Here is a 20957-nt window from a genome sequence, read left to right on the forward strand (position 1 = left end):
AGCGCCCTGTGGTCCGTTGCCCAATAGGAAATGTAGAATACTCAAAAGTACTTTAAAAGTGCTTGAGTTACTTTTCTCAGGGAGTAACGCAGTAAAGTAACTGGTTACTTTTTTAAAAAGTAACGCAGTAACATACTTTGATTACTTTTAAAGTAACCCTTCCCCAACACTGCCCCTGACTTTCTCCTTTGCATCCGTAATAATTACTATGGCCACAAGAGGTTGCAGCCCAACAATAACCATATATGGGTTATAGTTGCTGCTTGTACATACAACCTATGTAGACATATTTTGGAGGACAGTCTCAAACTCATATAGCCCTGGCCTTTATGTAATGCAACTGCAACTGTTTTGAATACATATTTTTTTTATTGTATTTCAGAAAAACTCTTCCTTGTTTACTGCTTTGCTTCCATGTGTTTTGTTGTTGATGATGTTTCTTATTTGTGCAAACTCAAAACTTCCTCCTCCTTTACTTGTTGTCTTGATATCATCAAGATAATAGAATTAATTCCATTAGCACAGCAGCATGGTCATATCATTCTCACCAATCAGATGCTCTGAGTTTTTCCATGTAACAGAAATATTGAAAAAGAAAGAAAGAAAACAAGATTTGTTTTGTTTTGTTTTGTTTGAGAAACTCAGAGCAGCATAAAACCAGTAATACGTTTTTTTGCTTTCTTATTTTAATACCAGTTTTAACCTGACATAGATACAAACAGCTGTATTTTGGCATATTTGGTAATTTGATAATTGGTTTCTCTATCATAGAAACAGCTAACTATTCCACGTGTTTTATTTAGACAACAGATGGAGTAGAGTATGTTTCATGTCCTTACACTGTGAACCACAAACATATCACTGTAGATGTTTCTCTGTGGCTAATTAGATTTGAAAATTTCACAATACTGGTAAAAATAATAAAATCGTTAAAATTCAAATTTCAAATTGCATTTTGGACTGGTGCTGATATTAGAGAAAAGCTTATAGAGTATCCAGAATTGAAAAGACTCCTAAGGGAAAATGACTGCATAGACTTTAACATATATTGTGCCCATTAGATTTGTACAAGGGCAAATTTTGCCGTAATAGTGGCGCTAGAGGAAAGACCAAGGGATCATCCTCTGAGAGCCATGAAGAGTTATTATGCATTTAAACAGCCCAGTTACCAGAAGAAAATGTTGGCACTGGACATTTCTGCAAACCACAACTACATTTCATCTGTTGTGTCATATGTATCATGTCAATGTTTCTAAAGAGACAGTGTATGGGCTGACTTTGTCATGAGGAGGTAGAGGGGATGGTATACGCTGTGTCACCTAGGCAAGTAGCCTGTCAGGTTGCAGAGCACTGTTCCAGACAAATTCCTCATTCCTTTTTTTAGTTGGAAAAGTGCCACAAAAGAAGTTGGGTTTTTTTCATCAAGATATCGCTATCGGTAGTGTCACGAAAAGCTTTTTGTTTTTACTTCTTCTTCTTCTTTTTTTTTTACCCTATGAAGACGTCCCTGCGTTCTCTGCCAGGATAGCGCCACAAAAAGCGATTGTTTTCTATGAAGATGATGCGACAATGCCACAAAACAGCAGTTATTTTAAGCCAAAACATCTTATCCTAACCATAACCATACTGTTTTTTTTGCATGTTAACCACAGTTTTGTTGCAACGTAAAGAGACATAAATTTTCAACATATCCGTAACATAATAACGTGCAAATGTAAAATATGTGTGGTTTGCAGAAACACACAATGCCACTTTTATTGTTGGCAATGAGTTGTGGGCCGACTGCCCAACATCGATTGACATTGCAACCCCTAAGGCCCTGACATAAAATCAACCATATCTTAAAAATAAGCCCTTTTTTAATGACATGTTTAAAGGTTTTATTGCTTTACTTTGAGGGCAGTATCACCTATAAAAACTTGAAAATTTCAAGTTTGTTTTGAAGGGATGGGGATTTAACTGGACATTGATTTTCAGTATGGTCATCATCTTTTCCTTTTTCTGTTGAAATAGACCCATGACTCAGCTAACATCCACACACACACACACACACACACGCACACACACACACACACACACACACACACACACACACACACCTCTGTCCTTTATTGACTTTATCAAAAGAAGAAGAACAGACTTTGGAGACTGAACAATTGATTGGTAGGCATTCAGGTTCCTTTGATGAACTCATTACCAATAACTGTGAGCCTTATAAGTTGTAATGTCATGTTGAGTAGTACATGGGGATGGATGCACTTCTGAAAGAGCAGTTAAACCACTGAAATTCTCCATAATGTTAATGGCAAAATACCACATATTGTTATGATCAATATTCATAATAGTAGTAATAAATAACAACTGGTTGTTAAACATCAGCCAACAGTTGGCCCTAACACTTTGTTCTGGATATGATTCAGGAATCACTGTCTGCAGTGCAAAAGTAAGAATTATACACAATTATGCCTGAACTTCGCAAAACATAACATTCTTTGTATGCCAATAGCTTGTATCATGAGCTTCAAGCATTTATTCATCTTGTTCAGTGATTTCAGACATTATTTTTAGTTATTTGAGTAGCTCTCTCAATGATAAGTGACCAAATAGCACAGTGAGTTGTTTCAAGTGATTAGCCTTGTTGCCTATACTCATTTTCCCGTCAAGTGGGTTGCAGAACACCAAGGTCTGAGAATAGCGATGAAGTGGCATTAGAGTTAGTTGAATAGTCACTGTGACGGTATTATAAATCAAGGCACAGTGCTTTGTGATGTGTTTTTATAAACAGATCAGTGATTAGCTTAAGTTTTTGTAAATGTTCTACAGAGCGGTTCTTTCAATCAAGTAACTTTGTCAGTCCTTGATTACTGAAATTGTTTTGATGAATGCTGTGCAGTCAAAAGGAGAAAATAGCAGAAGATAGATGTTGTGACTGATCAAAGCAGGAGAAGTTAAGCTGCTTGTCTTTGCTGGATATTTGCAGCAATGCATGAAGCTTCACCTCTAGATGCCTGTTTGATTAATGTATCCATGCCCCACATAAGGTGTCTGCATCAACTTAAAAATGGACAAAAGCACAGTGGGACAAACAGGTGGGAGACTACAAGCAAATAAAGGCGAAGCTAATGGAGCGTGCTAATGTGTGCATCTATTAAGCCTGCCGTCTCCTCTCCCGGCCCAATCTGCCACTTTGCACGGCTCCCTGGGTCCCCGAGGAGTGAGTCATTGCTCACTTTAAACAATGCACCTCATCTAGGGGCTCAAAAAGCTGCAGTATAGAGCCCTTCATCGTGATGACAAGTGGAATTGAGAGAGCCCGCAGGCCTTGGACGCTTCTTTAGGTTGCTGCTGGACTCTTGGGCCCGAGTTGCAGGCTACTTAACAAGCAGGTAATCTGCTCCTTGCCTGCACTTTACATTAAATGTGTGATCAGGCTCAGCGTTGTTGGCTAAGGGATCGAGAGCTCTCTCCAGACCAGTCAAGAGCAGGGATGCTGTTGACATAACAGAAAAACTGACTGTGAGCTAAGAGATATAGGGAGAGGGTGAGGTGACTGTGCAGTGACATGGTAGGTCAGATGTTGAGGAAGTACTTGGGAAGAGTAGACACTTCTGTAATAGCTCAGACACTTAATGTAACATGTCTCATTATGAAAACGTTTTTAAGAGTTGGGTTGTCAAAAGAAATAAATAAAGTTGTATCATTCTGAGGCTGACAAGACAATTCTAAGTGAATTATTGCACTGCAAGTAGACAATCAGTTTTTCTTGCTGTACATAATTTGTCATTTAAAGTGACGCTTATATTCAAAAGCAGCACAGCAGGAGCTCTAGCATGGCTGGTCTTAGTGGGAAGCAAATCCATAACCCCTATGGTGTTGGTGCCATGCTGTATTCAGTGAGGTGCACAGCGGTGCGAGTCAATTCTGTCCCTTTTTTTATATTTTTTTATTTATTTTTTTTTTTTTTACAGAAAAGCAATTAACATTCTCTGAATGCTAGAGAAAAAAATGAGTACGAGAATGAGAAAGTGGTAGACATGGTATGTGGTATTAACTTTTACTAGCCATTAAGAGTGTGGACAGTGGTATTTTTGCAACATTAAATGTCCCAAAGAATAATTCTGGTTTATCACAGCTGTAGTATTTTTGTGGTTATGGCCAGCATTTCCAATAATTGTGAATAAACCAACCTCCAAAGTTAGTCACATGTTAATCACATCATTGCTGAAATGTAAAGTTGCAGTGTATCTGCAGCATAATAACATACAAATGTAACATATACGTGGTTTGCAGAAACTTACAATGCCAACATTTATTCTGGCTATTGAAATCGGACAGCTTTACCAAACCTCTCAGCTCTACATGTCCATCATAGTTTGGAGACCCACTTCCTGGTTCAACCAGGGTTGACTTACTGCAGTTGCTTAATTTCTTTGCAATGAGGGGTTATTACCAACATTTTAGGTGTGCTTACTTATTTTAGAAACCCACACATTGCTCTGTGAGACTGTTCTTAGACACAGCAGTGCTTTTACCTAAATGTATGCTGCTAGTTACTAATTAGTATCGAAACAAAGTACAGCTGACTTTGGTTTTGCAAGTATTTGGTCATAAATCAAAGTATTGGACAAATGCAATTATTTACGGAACACTATACATTTCCGAACATGTTCAAATATAACAAGGCATGCAATAGGATAATCCACCTTTTCTTTATCAGACATCACAGAGTGCTTGGCTCAAGACAAAGTAATAACTCTAAATAAAGCCAAATAAGTGCACTGTGCAGTTTCATCATTCATTTTAAAAGGTATTCAAGCAGGAATGTGTGCATTGAATGGTCATTGCAGTGCTTTCCCAGTGGACACTGCTTTGTGTTACAGCAAATGTTGAAATAAGTTACATTTTTTGCTAGATGATATGTCCTAATAGCTTAATGTTTGCTGCATACATAACCTCAGTGTTGACAGTTCAGTTCAGCCAAGGACAAGGACCTGTGTTGCACGTCATAGTCCTCTCTCTCTTGCTCTATGTCTTGTCCTTCTCTACACTGCTGTATATCTCACGAAAGCTAAAATGCCCAAAAAGTCATCTTAAAATCAAAACTCTTGCTGGATGACCTTGTATTTTTCCTCAGGAGCCCTTTGCATTGGGACCTCCCCGTGCCAACTCAGTTGGTTCATTGAAATTGATGAGGGGTATGTTCACCTCCAAATAAAGTGGTTTAAATGATACAGCTAAACTATTTTCATCATCTGTTGTAGTGATGTCTCTGTTGTTTCAGATACTAGCAGTTTCTTTAATTGGTTCTATGTTATCATAACTGATGGAAATAGAATAAGACTAGGTCAAAGCCTAGTATTTGGTGGTCTACCATGTAAAACAGGAAGTGGCGACATTCACTCAGTCACAGACTTTGCCAAGCTGTTGTAGTCCAACCTAAAACATCATATAAATTGGCTACATCTTAAAACAAAGAACAGTACACTTAGACACTTTCATACAGCAGAAGGGACCTGCTTTCTCTGGAGCTGTACCCACTGATCATTTAGCACAACCTTCCCCTCTTCAGCTCAAGAGGGGAGTGCAGCCATCGCCACTATTGGAGCCAAGTTCCACTGATAACAATAGTTTGTTGAATGTCCCATTGGCACCAATTAATTAGCCAAACCAATTAACTGATCGACCTCTTGATAAAGGTTGTTACTAAGGTTGCAGTACCTGTTCCAGCTTTGCAACACATAATTTTCAATAATGTTTCTCATGATTTTTTAAGTCTTGTGTCATTCAGACATTAGCTGTTCCTCAGACAGATTGATGAGGTGGTCCTCTCTTTCCTCTGTCCAAAACAGCCATTTTGACTGCGACTGGACTAGTTAGCCAGCTAGCTTGCTAATTCCACCATGCTTTTATGCTAACGCTACAGTTGTTAGAGAAAATGAGCCGAACAAAGTTGTCACTCATCTGACAGTAGCAATGTGCTTCCTTTTGCGGATGAAGCATGACGTCGCTTAATTTTACTCATGTAGTGGCTGGCTAGTTAGTTAGCTAGCTAACTTGCTAACCATACTATCATGCTAAATTGGATACAGAAAGTGAGGAATACAGTAAGTATATATTATAGAACTTTCAGCGTCCAGGATGGATGTACTGAGAGACCTGGATACAACATTGAATGCAGGGCCCTGTTCATTCCTATGAAAGTTGCTCCGGGGTGCATGAAGCCAAAATGGTTCAACTGCTGCATATAAAATTACCCAGATGACCAGCACTACTTCTGCACTGTGCAGCCCATAGAGTATGCGCACTAGAGACTAACAGCAGCCGAGCGCGGTCCAGTGATTAAATTCCACCAGCCAAATGGCTAACTTCAGGTTTAGCGCTCCACTAACTTGCATGGGGATAAAATCATTTAATCATGTGGCTCTTCCAGACTTTTGAAATTTTATCAGACCAAATGGTTAAAATTTACATAGTAAAATGAAACATTTGGCTGGGGTTGTGACACTTAAAAATAATTATCATCTGATTTCCAACATCTCTTTCATTATATAAGTCAATGGTAAGAGGCCCTTTTGGGCCTCAGGGCATCATGTTATATTATAATTGCAATTTGACTACTATGACATTTGGCCTCAACGCCTGGCACACTTGCTCGGGGCCTGGCGCCCACAGCTCTGTCATGGCATCGCCTATTCATTACAAAAGAGTGATGGTCAATGGGGAAAAACCAACACTTTCGTCATCAGTCACTCGGACCAAGGATGTAACTTCATCACTCACTCACTCACCCACTCATTTACTCATGGACAGACTGTTGTGTTTGTAGGGCTGGCTTCGCATCCTGTTTACCAGCCGAAAATAAGACCTGAGTTGTAATAAACTAGAATTGTTCTTTTACATGCAGGCTCTCTCTAACTGCAGATTGTGTTTAGGTCAACATTAATCTGCTCCTACATCATTAAGCATTCCTCTTCATTCTCGACCTGTTAGCTTTCAGTCATTGTGTAGCATACTGTACATTAAAGCTACTGCTCCCACGACAACTATAAATCACTCCTCTTTCAAAGACGGAAATCTTAACAAATCAGATGTCTGATCGGTGATGACTGATGTGAGCTTACAAAGCTTTGTTGAGGCATTGATCTCCTCTATCATGATCCCGCCTGCCCTTTTTTCTCTGAAAACCAGCTGCCGCCGCTGCTGCTGCTGCTGCTGCCACCATCCGCTGGCAAGACCTGTTTGCTGTGAGCTGCTTTTAATGAGCTCACTCCAACTCGCCAGCAAATTGCAATGACTTTTTCACCTGTGCTGGAACAAAGTCCTGCAGCATGGCTGTGTAGCAATAACTTTAACTCGAGGAGCAAGAGTCCACAAGAGTTTTTCATGTAGCAGCAGCAGCTCAAAGCAAGATATTAGGCACAAATAATGGCTTTGAGAATAAATAAAAAATGTCAGCGCCTACAATCTTAGTGCGTTCAGCAAGAAAGATGCTGCCATGTTGAAACACTAGGCACAATGTGACTTATCTGTTTTTTCGAAGTGAGAAGTTTTTCTGTTTTTTTTTTTGTTTTGTTTTTTTCATAGATTATGGATCATGTTAGTGACGTTAAAAAGAAAAAAGTACAGCCTTCATACAGGCTGTATCTTTTCCCTCCAGAACCACTTTCTTTATGTGGTTTTTACAGTGTGTCTCATTCCCTCTCTGTGTGTGTGCCTTTGTGTGTGTCACGGTGTGTTTAGTGTCCAAACACTGGAAGGCTGTGAAATCCTCCTTGGCCCAGAGGTGATGTACGGTCCTCCGGGCTTGGACCTCTTCTGCCCAGTGGCCATGACCATCGCTCACTGCGCAGAGGTGGACACTGAGAACTGGAACATCCAGCTCAAGAGGAAAACCCAGGACAGCAAATGGGAGGTGAGAGCTGCAGGTCCACACCTGTCAAGTGCTATACAGCCCATCAACATCTTAGCTCGCCTCAGACATGGCGCATATATCCTCCATTGTCTTTTTCCTCAATGGCTCCATTGTTGTTGTTTTTTTGGAGCTAAATGTCAACAGGAATGAAGGCAGAGTAAACCCACCAAACTTCACTGTTTCCACTGCTTCTGATTGCAGTACACGTCCTGCTGCACCTCAAGACGAGACTTTAAATGATACTGAAGTGCAGATTTGTAGACAAAGTAAACACTAGAAAAGATGAGTCATAGCATCAAAGTTAAAAATATATGCTATTGAGATCCTGCTGTGATGAAGGTAGGAATCAATGCACTGGGTCCATAAATAACGGGAGCTAATCTTTTTTTTTTTTTTTTTTTTTATACTTGAATCAGTATTTAAACAGAACCTTTTTCCACGTACTGACCTCCTGTCTCACTTCAGATTAGATTCAACGGTAAGGTAAGGGAAGTGCAAGTATATTACCACCATACTCCTTTGTTGTTTACATGCCAAAATAGCATATTTTTCCATGTAGCAGCTCAAGAAAGAAGCTAAATCATAAATCAAACAAGTAGGTGCTGACGTGTCCACACATCATAATGATACCTGTATGTTTTCTCTTGACTTTATCCCACATGAGATCTATCTGTGTCTCTATTATCCTATGCAACTACAGTAAATACCTCAACCAGCTGCAGGCTTACGTTGCTGTAAACCTTAAAGCTGCACTAATCGATATTTTTATATTTACAATGGATGAAGTCTAGAGTGTGGGATTAAAGAGAATTAATGCCAAACTCTGCAGTTTCCCTCACCTCTAATGAGCCTCTCCGCCATTTTTAGCTTGTTCTTTTGGTTCTCTGGCCTTGCAAATCTCACCTCATGACAAGGTATGCACGATATATATGTGGGGCCGATAATCAGCCAATAATGGGAAATTTTTATGACTATGTATTGTTCAGATGATTAAAATTATAGCCAATAAATGGCACCAATGATACAAAGGCAGACTGCTTTCATTGACTTAACAAGGGCAGTATCTACAAATAATGAACAAATAATAATAATAATAATAATAATAATAATAGTAATAATAATGATAATAATAAATAAACACAGTGACATCCATTTTGTTGTTAGTTGTTGCCCATTCTCGGAACCCATCGGCTGTATTTGGCGTCTGACTTCCGGCAGATGGTGATACAGCCTCTGGGGGCAGACCCCCGATTTTTTGGCATTCCGGTTTGATTTGGGCGGAGGAGGCGAATCCGTTTATATATAAGTAAATATGCTGAACCATTGTGATGGAGTTTGCAGTTACGCCAATTATGTTCCGCCTCATTAGTTCACCTCCCGGACCGTTTAACCTGGCAACAACTGCAGCTGGCTCAAACGTGATTGGTCAATGTCACGTGGACTACAAACAGCCTACAACCGGAAACCAGGGCTCTTCAGCTCTTCTTCCAGAGGCAAGATCTCTGGGGTTTGCCTACAGACTCTACATTTACTGAATGTAGAGTCTATATATAGAGACTAGTTGTTGCCTAGCAACAGTGTTCATGTAACGTACAACTCTTGAAAGCTAATCATATTATCATGGATGTATTCTTGTGCTGCAAATATGACTTTATCAATTCAATCTGAAGGAAGTAATAGCACCATTAAAATAATGAAAAAAAAATGTACTTAAGGTCCTTGACTTTGACGGTCCATGTTGGCCAGCAATCCGCTAGACTCCTTCTCCTGCGTAAAGATGAAGATGACGTCGTTTTCTCCTCCAGTACACCGACTAGGGGGCGCTGTGCCATGTGGCTACTATTATACTGTATGCGGCTATTATAGTAAAAAAATACGGGCGCACGTGTGTAAATTAACAGTCCCTTTATTCCAAAAGGGAAGTACAGTTAATAAAGCTCCTGGAAGGCAGGAGTGGATGAACCCAGTTAAAGAGTACCCGCCCGGACGGGATGCTCTAAAACTAAAGCGATCGAGCCCGCTAAGAGGCAGGGATCATTTCATTCATCAACAATAAACCAGGCGTTCTATTAGTTGGGAGATTTTGACAGGGTTGTTACACAAAAAAAATCCGGAAGCAGGAATTCCACGAGCGCACAGAAGTAGCTTGAGCGCAAGGAGAAGAGCTGAAGTTGGAGCAGGAAATCTGTGAAAGCAACATAGTATCTGAGTGCGAGCACACAGTTTGAGCAGAAACAGAGTAGATCTAAGTGCAAGCAGAGGCTATTTGAGTGCGAGGGCAGGGTTTTGAGGGACAAATGTTCAAAATCTGAATGTGAAATCAATAAATAATGCTCTCAAATTGATATACCACTCTCTTGAATCAAGATAGGAAAAAAAACTCCATATACCTGGCAGCCTAGTCTGGATCACGTCTCTTTCTCTCTGGCTGCGTGTGTGGGTGAGACACAGCCACTAGTTAGTCGGAGTTGAGTGTTGATGTGTGAGGTGAATCACTATTGCATCGCTGTTCTACTTGGGAGTTGTAGGTTAGTCTATCATGCGACGGTGAGACGGAGCCTGGGTGTGTATAAAAATATGCAGCAGGATGAGCAGCATGCAGTGTAGTTTCTACACTTAACCGATACGCCAGAGAATTACAAAGTAACACTGGGCTAAATATAGAGATTCTAATTAACTGGAGACAACAATGTTTTTACTTCACATAGTGATAAACACATGGATATAGAAACAACTCATTGCAATCAGTTGAGAAATATAAACTTTATGGTGCTTTTTACGTTGTATTTGGTGCTCACAGTGACACTACTACTATCCCGTTCTGCTACCAGTTAGGCTCTGCCCACAAAAAACATCATCGCTGTTTACAACAAAAAAAAAGGGTCTATTCCTCCAATCACCATTTTCGCTCTGCTGTTTTCAACATGGTGGCTGGGTTTCTGAAAACATTTCGGTCAGGACCACATTAGTCAAAGAGAACTTTATTTCCATTCGCAGTACCATATTTGGCAGTATGGCTCTGTTCTGGGGCCTCTCTGCCTTTCCTAGGCCTACACAGAAAGCCTGAGGTGGAAAGAGTACACCTCTCCGCCCTTCTGCGTGCCTTGAGGCAGAGAGAGCAAACCTCCCTGCCCTTCCATGCGCCTACATGGAAAGCCTAAGGCCAGGAGAGCAGCAGCAAAGACCCCCAGGAACTGAACAGAGCAGCATCATTGACAAACAGAAATTACATTGATAAGTCAGACACAACATGAACAGGAGGAGCTGGGGTGGAGGCAGGTTGCATAGCGGCTTGCAGAGGAAGCAGCAACAGTAGGCAGGCCAAAGCAGTTTAAACAGGGCGACCTGAATGAGAATTGCCAATTGATTGCATAAAAAGGAATCACGTGATCTATCAGCTGACTAACTTCCATCAATCAGCTGATCCATCAGTTAATTGGGCTGTTTGAGATCAGCTGGGACATACTGGAACTAAGCTTGAAATAGTGTTCTGCCTGAACTAAGGTTATGATCCATTTTTAGTGAGAAATAGACAATACAGTAACAGAATACTGATTCATATTTGAACGCTGCCGCTTGACAGTTTGACCACAGTTCAGGAGCACTGATTGACATGATTGACAGCTGTGTGCAAGACTGCTAAGCTCTGATTGATTGTTTTTCAACAGCAAGAAAATGCTATTAGAAGCACTACGAGGAGGAGTAACACACTATCTGTCACATGTGTTACTGTGTGAATATAATGACAGTTTCAGCAAATATGACAAAAAGTTATTTTCATAAAAGTAGCTTTGATGCATCTGAGTGCTACTGAGGAAAGTTTACAGTTTTCTGTCTCTACCAATGCACCAGCTAGTTGTCATTTGACATCACGATAAGTTGTTATTTATCTTGAAGATGATCAGGTCATTCTGTTGTTTCCCTGTATTTTATGTTCCCTTTTTTTTACTTTTCCATACAGTAACAGATGTCACTCAGTGTAAGACAGTGGGTTTATACATGAACGTTAAAGTCATGTTCCTTGACATAAGATGCCATGGCTTGTTGACCCTGTTATCTCCCTCTGTTTGCTGACCTTTATATATATGTGCTTCATGTGGTAAAAGGTCCTGTTAGTCAGCATGACACGTGTCAGGTGAGTTATGTATGAGCCATAAAAACTGTTGGGGCTTTGTGGGTGAGCTCATTGATCCAGCCTTGTGCTCTCTGTGGGTTCAGTGGGTGACATAAGGCCACACAAAGGTATCACAGGCAGTCCAGCAGGAGGAAAATAAAGAAACAATTACAGCATGTAATGGCCAGGAAGAGGCATGGCTGCTGTCAGTCAGTGTGGGAGTAGTGGTGGTGAGTGTTGCAACCGGGGGGGCGTATAAGGGGCCCCTAGACAAGGGCAGTATCGATTAGTGGATCAGGAAAGACATGGCACGGTGAATTTAGATGTGAGGCATTCAGGAGGAGAGTCATGGAGATTGTTTCTCTGCTGACCAGGACTCTCCATTTGCCTCCTCAACACACACACATATCCACACACACCATCAACACTAAACACAGCGCAGCGGTGCAACTCTCACACAATATTTTGCCTTTCTTGTTAGCTTCGCTCTAATGCTTTGGAACAGGACACATTGTATTTTCCAGCTCTTTATGTGTTTGGGTTCCAACAATGTCAGCTTTTTTTTTTTCTCCCTCCAGCGAGAAAGATTGTTTTTACTGGTCTGGATGAAGTCCCAAGAGCTTAATCCCAAACCCAAAGGCATAACAAGCCCAATCGCTGTCGTCACTTTGCATTATTTGCTTGTGTTTTTGAGCAGGAACCAGCGAGATGATAACAAGACAAGAGAAGGGGCAAATAATGAAGAGAATATTCATCCAGGCGGCAATGGAAATGGAAATCTGACGTAAAGTTTTGGCAAGCCAAGCATGGGTCAGAATAATGAATACCACAGGTTTGCCCCTGGCTGTTGTGGTGGTTGTCAGTGCTTAAAAGAGCTTGTTATTTAGAGGAAGAACAGCCGGATTTGCCTGCTTTCTACATCGTCTGCCTTTGTCCTGAATAATGTTTTTCTAAACGATGGAGATGGCTGATATAAAGAATATTCAAGAGCTGCATCATTCTGTGCATGCATCACTGTTTTACCACAAGCAAAGATGCCACATAATGGACCTTCATCCTCAATTAATGCAACAGTTTCTTTCTGAGAGTGCGTGCCAGGTTCAGTTTGGTTCCCTTGTACTGACAACAAAACAAAAAGTCTTTTAGTCCTGGTTTTCTTTTCTTTCTTTTCTTTCTTTTTTTTCAAAGTAGTAGTCCAGTACCCAGTGCTAGAATAGACAGCCCTTTTTAGCTCTTTGATGTGTTTTTTGTGTGTTGGAATCAGTGTTCAGAGCATGTAGCCATAGCTTCACTTGGTCCCATTTGTTGGCTATAAAACAAAATAGCAATGCCATTTCTCATTTTAGTTACCATCTAATGTATACATTTCACCCATGATAATTTGTTATCCAAGGTGTTTTCCAGAAGCCATCCAACACATTATCCATGTAGGATAGATTTTGTACCTAAAGAAAATGTTCCAAATGCAATGCTATTTGCTTAAGACACAAGCATGGCTACTAACTTATTACTTAAACTTAAAACACACCGGCGCTGCTGCGGCATGGTGCCTCATGTGATACACATCAAGTGCCACCCTAGCACACATCGGACACGTCACACTGCAGTTCATTAACAGGCAACCATACAAAGTTATTTCTGCTTTTACTGAAAGATATGCACCTCTTCCACCTCTGTGTTAGCTTAAAATCATGTGTGGACAGCCCCTAATTAAACGTGATTTCTCACCTGAAGAGCTGATCTCCAGAGCAATGACTCGCCAATCAATATCTTTTTGGCCATCATCAGCTCGGGATATTTCTTCCTCCAGTCTTTGTCACACCTGAAATAGCAACAGCTGCAGAGTTCTCTTTATACATCAGTGATGAGTAGAGGAGTCGAGCTGCCATAGGAGCAGAGAAGAGTAGATGCTATTGGAGTTGGTATGGTGGCGGTGACAGTGGCATAAAGTGCCACAAGGCAGTGCGTCCAGAGGCACCAAAATGCATCTAGCTGCTGCTGGTGTGGGATTGTACATTGAAAATAATAAGGGCGAATTTTTTAATGCGCACCATTCACCGCCGGTGTGTTTTGGCCTTTATCCACTCAACCACTAATTTCAACTCCCCATTTCAATAGATAGAGAATAGATGAATCGTAATTGTTGATGTGTACCGTGCTGCATCATCTGCATATGCTAAAACATGGGCTTATTTTAGAACACATTAACTTATTTTGATCTGATCATCCGAATTTAACCTGCTCGAGAGAAGGCTTGGCCATGCAGCATAGGTTACTGTGGTATGGTAAACTGATGTAAATCTGAAGAAATGTTCCAAATCTGCTCTTTAGTCTTTGGGCACATGGGACTACTGTATTTTTGACACATTTCATTATATTTTAGGAATGAAACAGTAGTCACATGCAGGGTTGGGTATCGGTACTCAATACCTTTGAGGTGTCAACCAAAATAACTCACTGCCAGGTAGTATTAATACTTCTCTAGTGAACACTACCTGCAGTCAATCATTTTTGTATCCAGATCTACAAAACTAAAAGACTATTTGGTTGTGCTTGCAGCCAATTGCTGCAAGCTTTCTTTGGTTTAATGGGATGTATGATTAGCCCACCACTGCAGCAGTTACAACCCACACCGTTTGTGGTGTGGTGAAGTTGAGTGCAGTTTATTAAGGGAGTTGGCAGTTCAGTTGTACTGTTAGAAAGTTGGCCAAAGTCTGTCCGTACCAGATTTTAAGACTTTAGACCAATCAGAAGAAATGTGGTGGCATTTTTCCTTATCATACATTAGTCTTTGGACATCAGTGGGTTAACAGTGAGCTTGCTTCAAGAACACTTCAAGTCAAACCTTTTGATGGCTAACCCACTAAGACAGGGCCCTTCAACATATGTAATGCACAGACATTAGACTGTCTAAGTTGATGCCAAAATACAGAAAGAGAAGTTGCTCTCTTCCCTTATTTGTTCTATCTTCTTCCCTGTCCATCTTTGTAAGATTAGAAACCTTGTCGTCTCTCTTCAGGCAGTTCAGTCAGAGATTGATGTTGTTTTGAAGAGCTCCTCTGCTGACATCTTGTTTGCTTACGGAGGTGTCACCACTTTCTGTCAGTTTGTATATATTCTTCCTCCTCCTTTGAGTTCAGGCTCATGTTTACCTAACCTTGCCTTTTATAAGCATTCTAGGTTCGCTATTGTGTGACCAAAAAAAGATTTCTTTTCAGGGTAAGAGGGCAATTTCTCAGGATGTGCAAGTGTTGCGAATGAGTAAGGGAAGGAGACCGGAGGGAATATGAATGAATACAAGATTCATGTCGCTTTGAGATTTCACTCTAATATTAAAAGGGTGCAGAGATCCTCAGAGCCTCTTGGTTAGAAATAATGACTTACCATTGAGGTCTAACCTGAAGTTACAGAGACGAGGCTTTTGACGATGCATAATACCTGCAAATGCACAGTGCCATTAAAATGCCCTTATTTCAGCTGTCATTAGAATACACACTACCCACTGAAGACTCCTCAGCACTCCCAGCTGCAGTATATTATTATTCAGTGCCATATTGCAGTGTGTTAAGCTGTGCTTATGAGGATGCAGAAAGTACAAAATGCATAAACATAAAGTATTCACAGAAGGAATCTCGACACCTGATATGAATGTGGCTGAACACAGTGGTAACATTTCTCACTTTATGTTGCATCTCATTGGGTGATCCAGTGCCTGACTATAATGTGAATTTAGTACACTTTGCTGTCCTCTGCCTGGATGATCTTTATGCAGAAAAACTTACCATTTAACTCCCAACTAGGTTAAAACAAATCCTTAGTAGTCATATATTACACGTCATTTGCGGTCTCTATGCCTCCTCTCCAGCAATAGCCATGGCCGGAGGCATTATGTTTTTGGGTTGTTCATCCATTAGTCCATCCATCCCATTCTCATGAATGCAGCATCCCAAGAAGGCCGTGTGGTCAAAGGTCAAGGTCACCATGACCTTGCATCCGTCTCATTCTCATGGGTGTCTCTCAAGAACACATTGAAGGAATTTCTTCAAATTTGGCACAAACATCCACCTGGACTTAAGAAAAAAGTTATTCGAATTTGGTGATCAAATTGCAAGGTTTCTGTGACCTTACGTCCATCTCATTCTCTTGAACCCAATATATCGAGTAGGCCTTGAGAGAATTTCCTCAAATTTGGCACCAACATCAACTTGGACGCATGAATGACCTGATCAAAAGTCAAGGTCACTATGACCTTAGAAGACATTTTTGGCCATAACACAAATATGTTCTTCAAATACAGTTTCTGGCCATTACTGAACATCATAACTGAGGAACAGAAGGGGAGACATTTGGTCAAATACAGCATTGGTGACACTAATTTTGGGTGTCTACCTTGAAACTGTGTTGATTGTATAGATCTTCTTTGCTGCCAGGGAGAAGATGTCTGTAAAGCATCCACCTTTTTACAGACATGAATGTAAACTTTAAGCGTAACTTAACTGGTTGAGGGAGGCATACAAGTCCAAGGCAGTAATTCTAGTTGTTAAAGTATATTTTCCTTGAAGTAAAGTTTAGGATTTTACTGGAATTGGTGACACATCATTTATGATATCTGTCAACAAAGTTCTCAACAAAGAATATGTGTTCGAATGAGCTGACTCATTCATTGCATAAACACAGATCTCTAGTTAGCACTTTCCGATAGTTCCTTTGGCTTGTCGTTACTTAGTATAATAGAACCCCTCCTTCCTCCTGGGTTTGTTACAATGTCTTCTTTTCAGTGTCTGATGATTGAAAGGATAGGAAAGCAAAGGAAAAGAAAAAAATGAAAGACAGGACATAAAAGATTCCTTCATTCCAGTTGGAAATAATGAAGTGCTTCCCGGCTGCCATTGTTATCTCATAAATAAAACACTGTATTGTTCATAATGACTATTTTGTGTTCTTCTATGTACTAAAACTATCAGTCATGTGGGAAATGGTCTTTCACATTCTCAGGAGACTGCTTACAACCTGTGTGGGTTTTTGCTTTGTGATTTAAACCAGTGTTATGTTATCTACACCATTATTCATCAGCAGCATACCAGAACTCCATCCATAATACATTCTACTGTATACAGAAGTTCATTTGCACATATTTCTAGTCATCTCTATGCAGCGCTGGGTATGAATATTTAGTTCTACAACAAGCTTCAGCAACAAACTCTGGGTGAAATCACAACAGGATTGCGCAGCTTTTGCAGCTGCTAATCCTGCACAATTAAGACTAAAATAAAAGGTGATATTCATCCCTAACTGTGCTGCCAAGCAAGTATTTACACTTATTTAAATTAGGTAATATGCATACATTTGGTGCAAAATTGCAAATGAGCCTCGTCGCAAAAACAGTTTAATTCACTAAGATCAGCGTTAATAGCCAGACGCAGGTACAATGAATGCATTAGCATCTTCAGAGAGTTGGTGGTAACTGAAGTGCATTTATAAGGGGTATCATGATCAGACTTTCCAGTGATCCTGGCAGCAGTAAATGTAGCCTAAGCAAAGGCATCATCAAAGGCAACATTAAAGGCCAAAACACAGTGGCACCCCTGTTATTTTCAATGTAGAACCCCACACTGGCAGCGGAAAGACAGGTGTCGGCGCCACCCTGCTGCGCTTTATGCCACTCTCCTATTTCCAGCCTTATTGCCCCAGGAAGTAAATGTATTTTTCCCCCACTCACTCCTTGCTTGTACATACTAGCTCCCATAGCAGCTCTTTTTCTCTGCTCCTATGTTAGCCCGACTCCGACCCTCATCACTGTTGCACATCGAGAACTCTGTTGCTGTTGTTGTGTCTTGTGCCTGACAAAGAATGGATGAGGAGAGACTTGTTGTTGAGGTCGAGCTATATCCGAGCTTTATACTTTACCACGTGGGTAATTTCAATTAAACACAAAAAAAGGGTGAATTGCACTCAGCAACAAAACATAATGATCATGTTTGCACTTTTATATTATTAGTGCAATATCTTTTGTGAACTTGATCTTGAGAAAGGGCACATAGCGGCTGTTAGTGATGCATAATTCATGGTGCTATCTGCAGCTGCTATTCATTCGTGACTTTGCCCATCTGTGTGCTACTTCAAGGGTTTCTCTGCAGGTATGGCATCGAAAGATGGTGTGCAATAGAATGTTTGACTATTTTTGAACACTGAAATGTGATCCCAGTTTTACCTTTTGGCTGTGCACCTGATTGGGAAGTTATCAGCCCATTGATGGTTATTATCTGTGGTTGTAAGTTTCATAGACAAGGGTCAGCAGAGACCTGCTACACTTACTGATAGGTTCAGAGGGCCATTATCAGCCCATTCAATTCATTTAGGTGTAAGTGCCAACAGCATGTGGTTAGGTTTAGAAAAAGATCATGGTTGGGTGCAGATATTTGTGTCACATGGGGCTCGAAGTCCCATTTCCTGGATGAAAGTACCTTGTTTGAAGCATCCACCATCACTACTCCCACTCACCCTGTATGCAGACTTTCTCGCACATGAAAGAAAGTCCCATGAAAGCCCTTTGTTGCAGAAAAGTTCATTGCATGGCCTAACAATGGCCTTCTCAACCTAATAGCAGGCATGGTAGGCCCCTACAAACCCACATCTATGACGTTTCTCACCACTCTTAACAGCCATTTAATGGCCTGACAAGTGCCATATCTGTCAAACAATGTGAGTTTTAATCTGTTGATCACCTTTAATAATAATAATAACTTTATTTGTATAGCACTTTTCAATATAAATAATAAAGTGCTTTACAGCATAAAATATCAGCACACACTCAATATCAACACAAAATATATACAACTTAAATATTATATCAACTTAAACATTACTTCATAAAAGCCTTCCTGTAAAAGTGTGTCTTGAGGAGCGATGTAAAACGAGGAACAGACTCTGAAAACCTGATTTCCTCAGGCAAATCGTTCCAGAGTCTAGGGGCCCTGATTGCAAAGGCCCTGTCGCCTTTTGTTTTCAGCCTAGACCTTGGAACAGCTAGCACGGCCTTATCAGCGGATCTCAGACCTTTAAGGAATTTAAGTATAATGAAATGTTTTATAAACACTGGAAACAGAAGAACTGCAAATTGTATGCAATGAATTGGGAGATAAAAATTACAAAAGTAAACGTGCATGAAAAGCCTTTGGTCGTACTTACTGTAAGTGGTATAATTAAAAATGTATAGTACATCTTGCAAAAACCCATAACTTACAGGGTAATCGAGGAAGGGACACATAATTTGAGGTAGACAGCAACCCGCTTTTACACATCAGAAGAAGTTCTATAAAAAAAAAATTGAATGCTTGGTAACCAGACCAAGTGTCTCACAGAGACAGGCCTTTATTTGTCAGAATGTGTAGCCACACCGAGCTAGTAAAAGGGACTATCATTATAACCTCAATTTTGGATTGGCTTTTGTGCAAATGTTCGATGCGTTTGCCCACAGACCTGTATGGTATAAAACGGATTACAGCATTTCAGTGTTCCAGCTCATCTAATGAATTTTTTATGTTATAGATGTTTTTAATTTCAAATATACCATCAGTGGACATAATGTTCCCTTTATTCTTGCATAAATTCCCAAGAACTTTAATGGTAAAACACATAAAGTGCTCCATGTTTTGTGTTGAACAGTGTTAAAGAACCAAATAATGTGCTCTGATTTTACCTGATGAAGTTGAACCTAAGAAGCATAACATTAATAAGGTGAGTACAGGTGATCAGCAGTGTGCAGGATTTTTTGGATCTGTCATAGTCTGTGTTAATGATACCACACACCTGTCCATAAGACTCTTTAGAGTGTTTCAATTTTTTTACTATGATGCAAAGATTTTTTTTTGTGCTCCCTTTTATTTTAAGCAGTTGACAGGATACAAATAGATAAATATTTAATGGGATATGCTCTGGCTGAGAGAAACATCAGGACCCACTGTGTTTTCATGGCCACGGCCTCTGTGCCTTTGTGCTTTACTGCAGGAAGTGATGTCAGTGGAGGAGGAGTCCACTTCCTGTTACTGCCTGATGGACTCGACAAGCTGCCACCTGCTGCTGGACCAGCCGGGCTCGTACGCCCTGGTGGGCGAGCCCCTGACGCAGGCTGCCGTCAAGAGGCTGAAGCTGGCTGTGTTTGGGAGTATGGAGGCCGGCTCCATGAGTTACAGCCTGAGGGTGTACTGTGTGGATGACACGCCACACGCATTTCAGGTGGGAAAGGGACACCTGTGAGGTCTTTGGCTTTTTGTTTTCCTCTTTTGTTTATCCAACAAAGGTCGATGATAATGATTATTTTCAGCAGCACTGTGTTTAACAGTTCTCCACAGTCTCATTTATTCATTAAGAGGATGTGGCCAGTAATAATGGCTTAAGTAACAACTGTTTCCTTGAGCTCAATCTGAGGTTATAAAATGATAATTCATAGGGCAAAAGCTAATGTAATGCTCGACTGGTGTATTTAAATATTGCCAAGGTGGATTGTGGGCTTGTATAGACAGCATTCTGCAGTGCTCCATAGTAGTTCTCTATGTTACAAAAAGAGTTTTACAATTTGTTCCTTTTGCCAATGCTTTAGGTCATCTGTTGACCTTAGAAATATTTTTTTCATTATAGTATATAGTATACATATAGTCACTATAGAACAAATTTGCAGGCATTGGCATCATGTTTCAAATGTTCTGCTCATCTTGCTAAAGAAGAATGTGAGGTGAGTAGTAAAAAGAGCTGCCCTTTGTGATGCTGTGCACACTACCTATGTAAAAAAGAAAGAAAAAAAAATAGTCACACTCACACACAGACCATGATGGGACTAAGACATGGTGGGTGAATGGGTCAAGCACAGTATTTACACACAGGAGACTGGTGTTCAAATCCCTTGTAAGTCAGTTGGGGGCTTATTGTTATGCC

General features: G+C 40.5%; 1 protein-coding gene across 1 annotated transcript in view; it reads left to right on the top strand.

Annotated features, from left to right (window-relative positions):
- unc5db (unc-5 netrin receptor Db) overlaps positions 1–20957 on the top strand; it is a 274435-nt gene that overhangs the window by 229621 nt on the left and 23857 nt on the right. Inside the window, 2 exon segments of the mRNA XM_050051503.1 lie at positions 7741–7912; positions 20034–20261. Coding sequence (XP_049907460.1) covers positions 7741–7912; positions 20034–20261 — 400 coding nt within the window.

Source organism: Epinephelus moara, chromosome 8 (genome assembly GCF_006386435.1).
Source record: "Epinephelus moara isolate mb chromosome 8, YSFRI_EMoa_1.0, whole genome shotgun sequence".
Lineage (NCBI taxonomy): Eukaryota > Metazoa > Chordata > Actinopteri > Perciformes > Serranidae > Epinephelus > Epinephelus moara.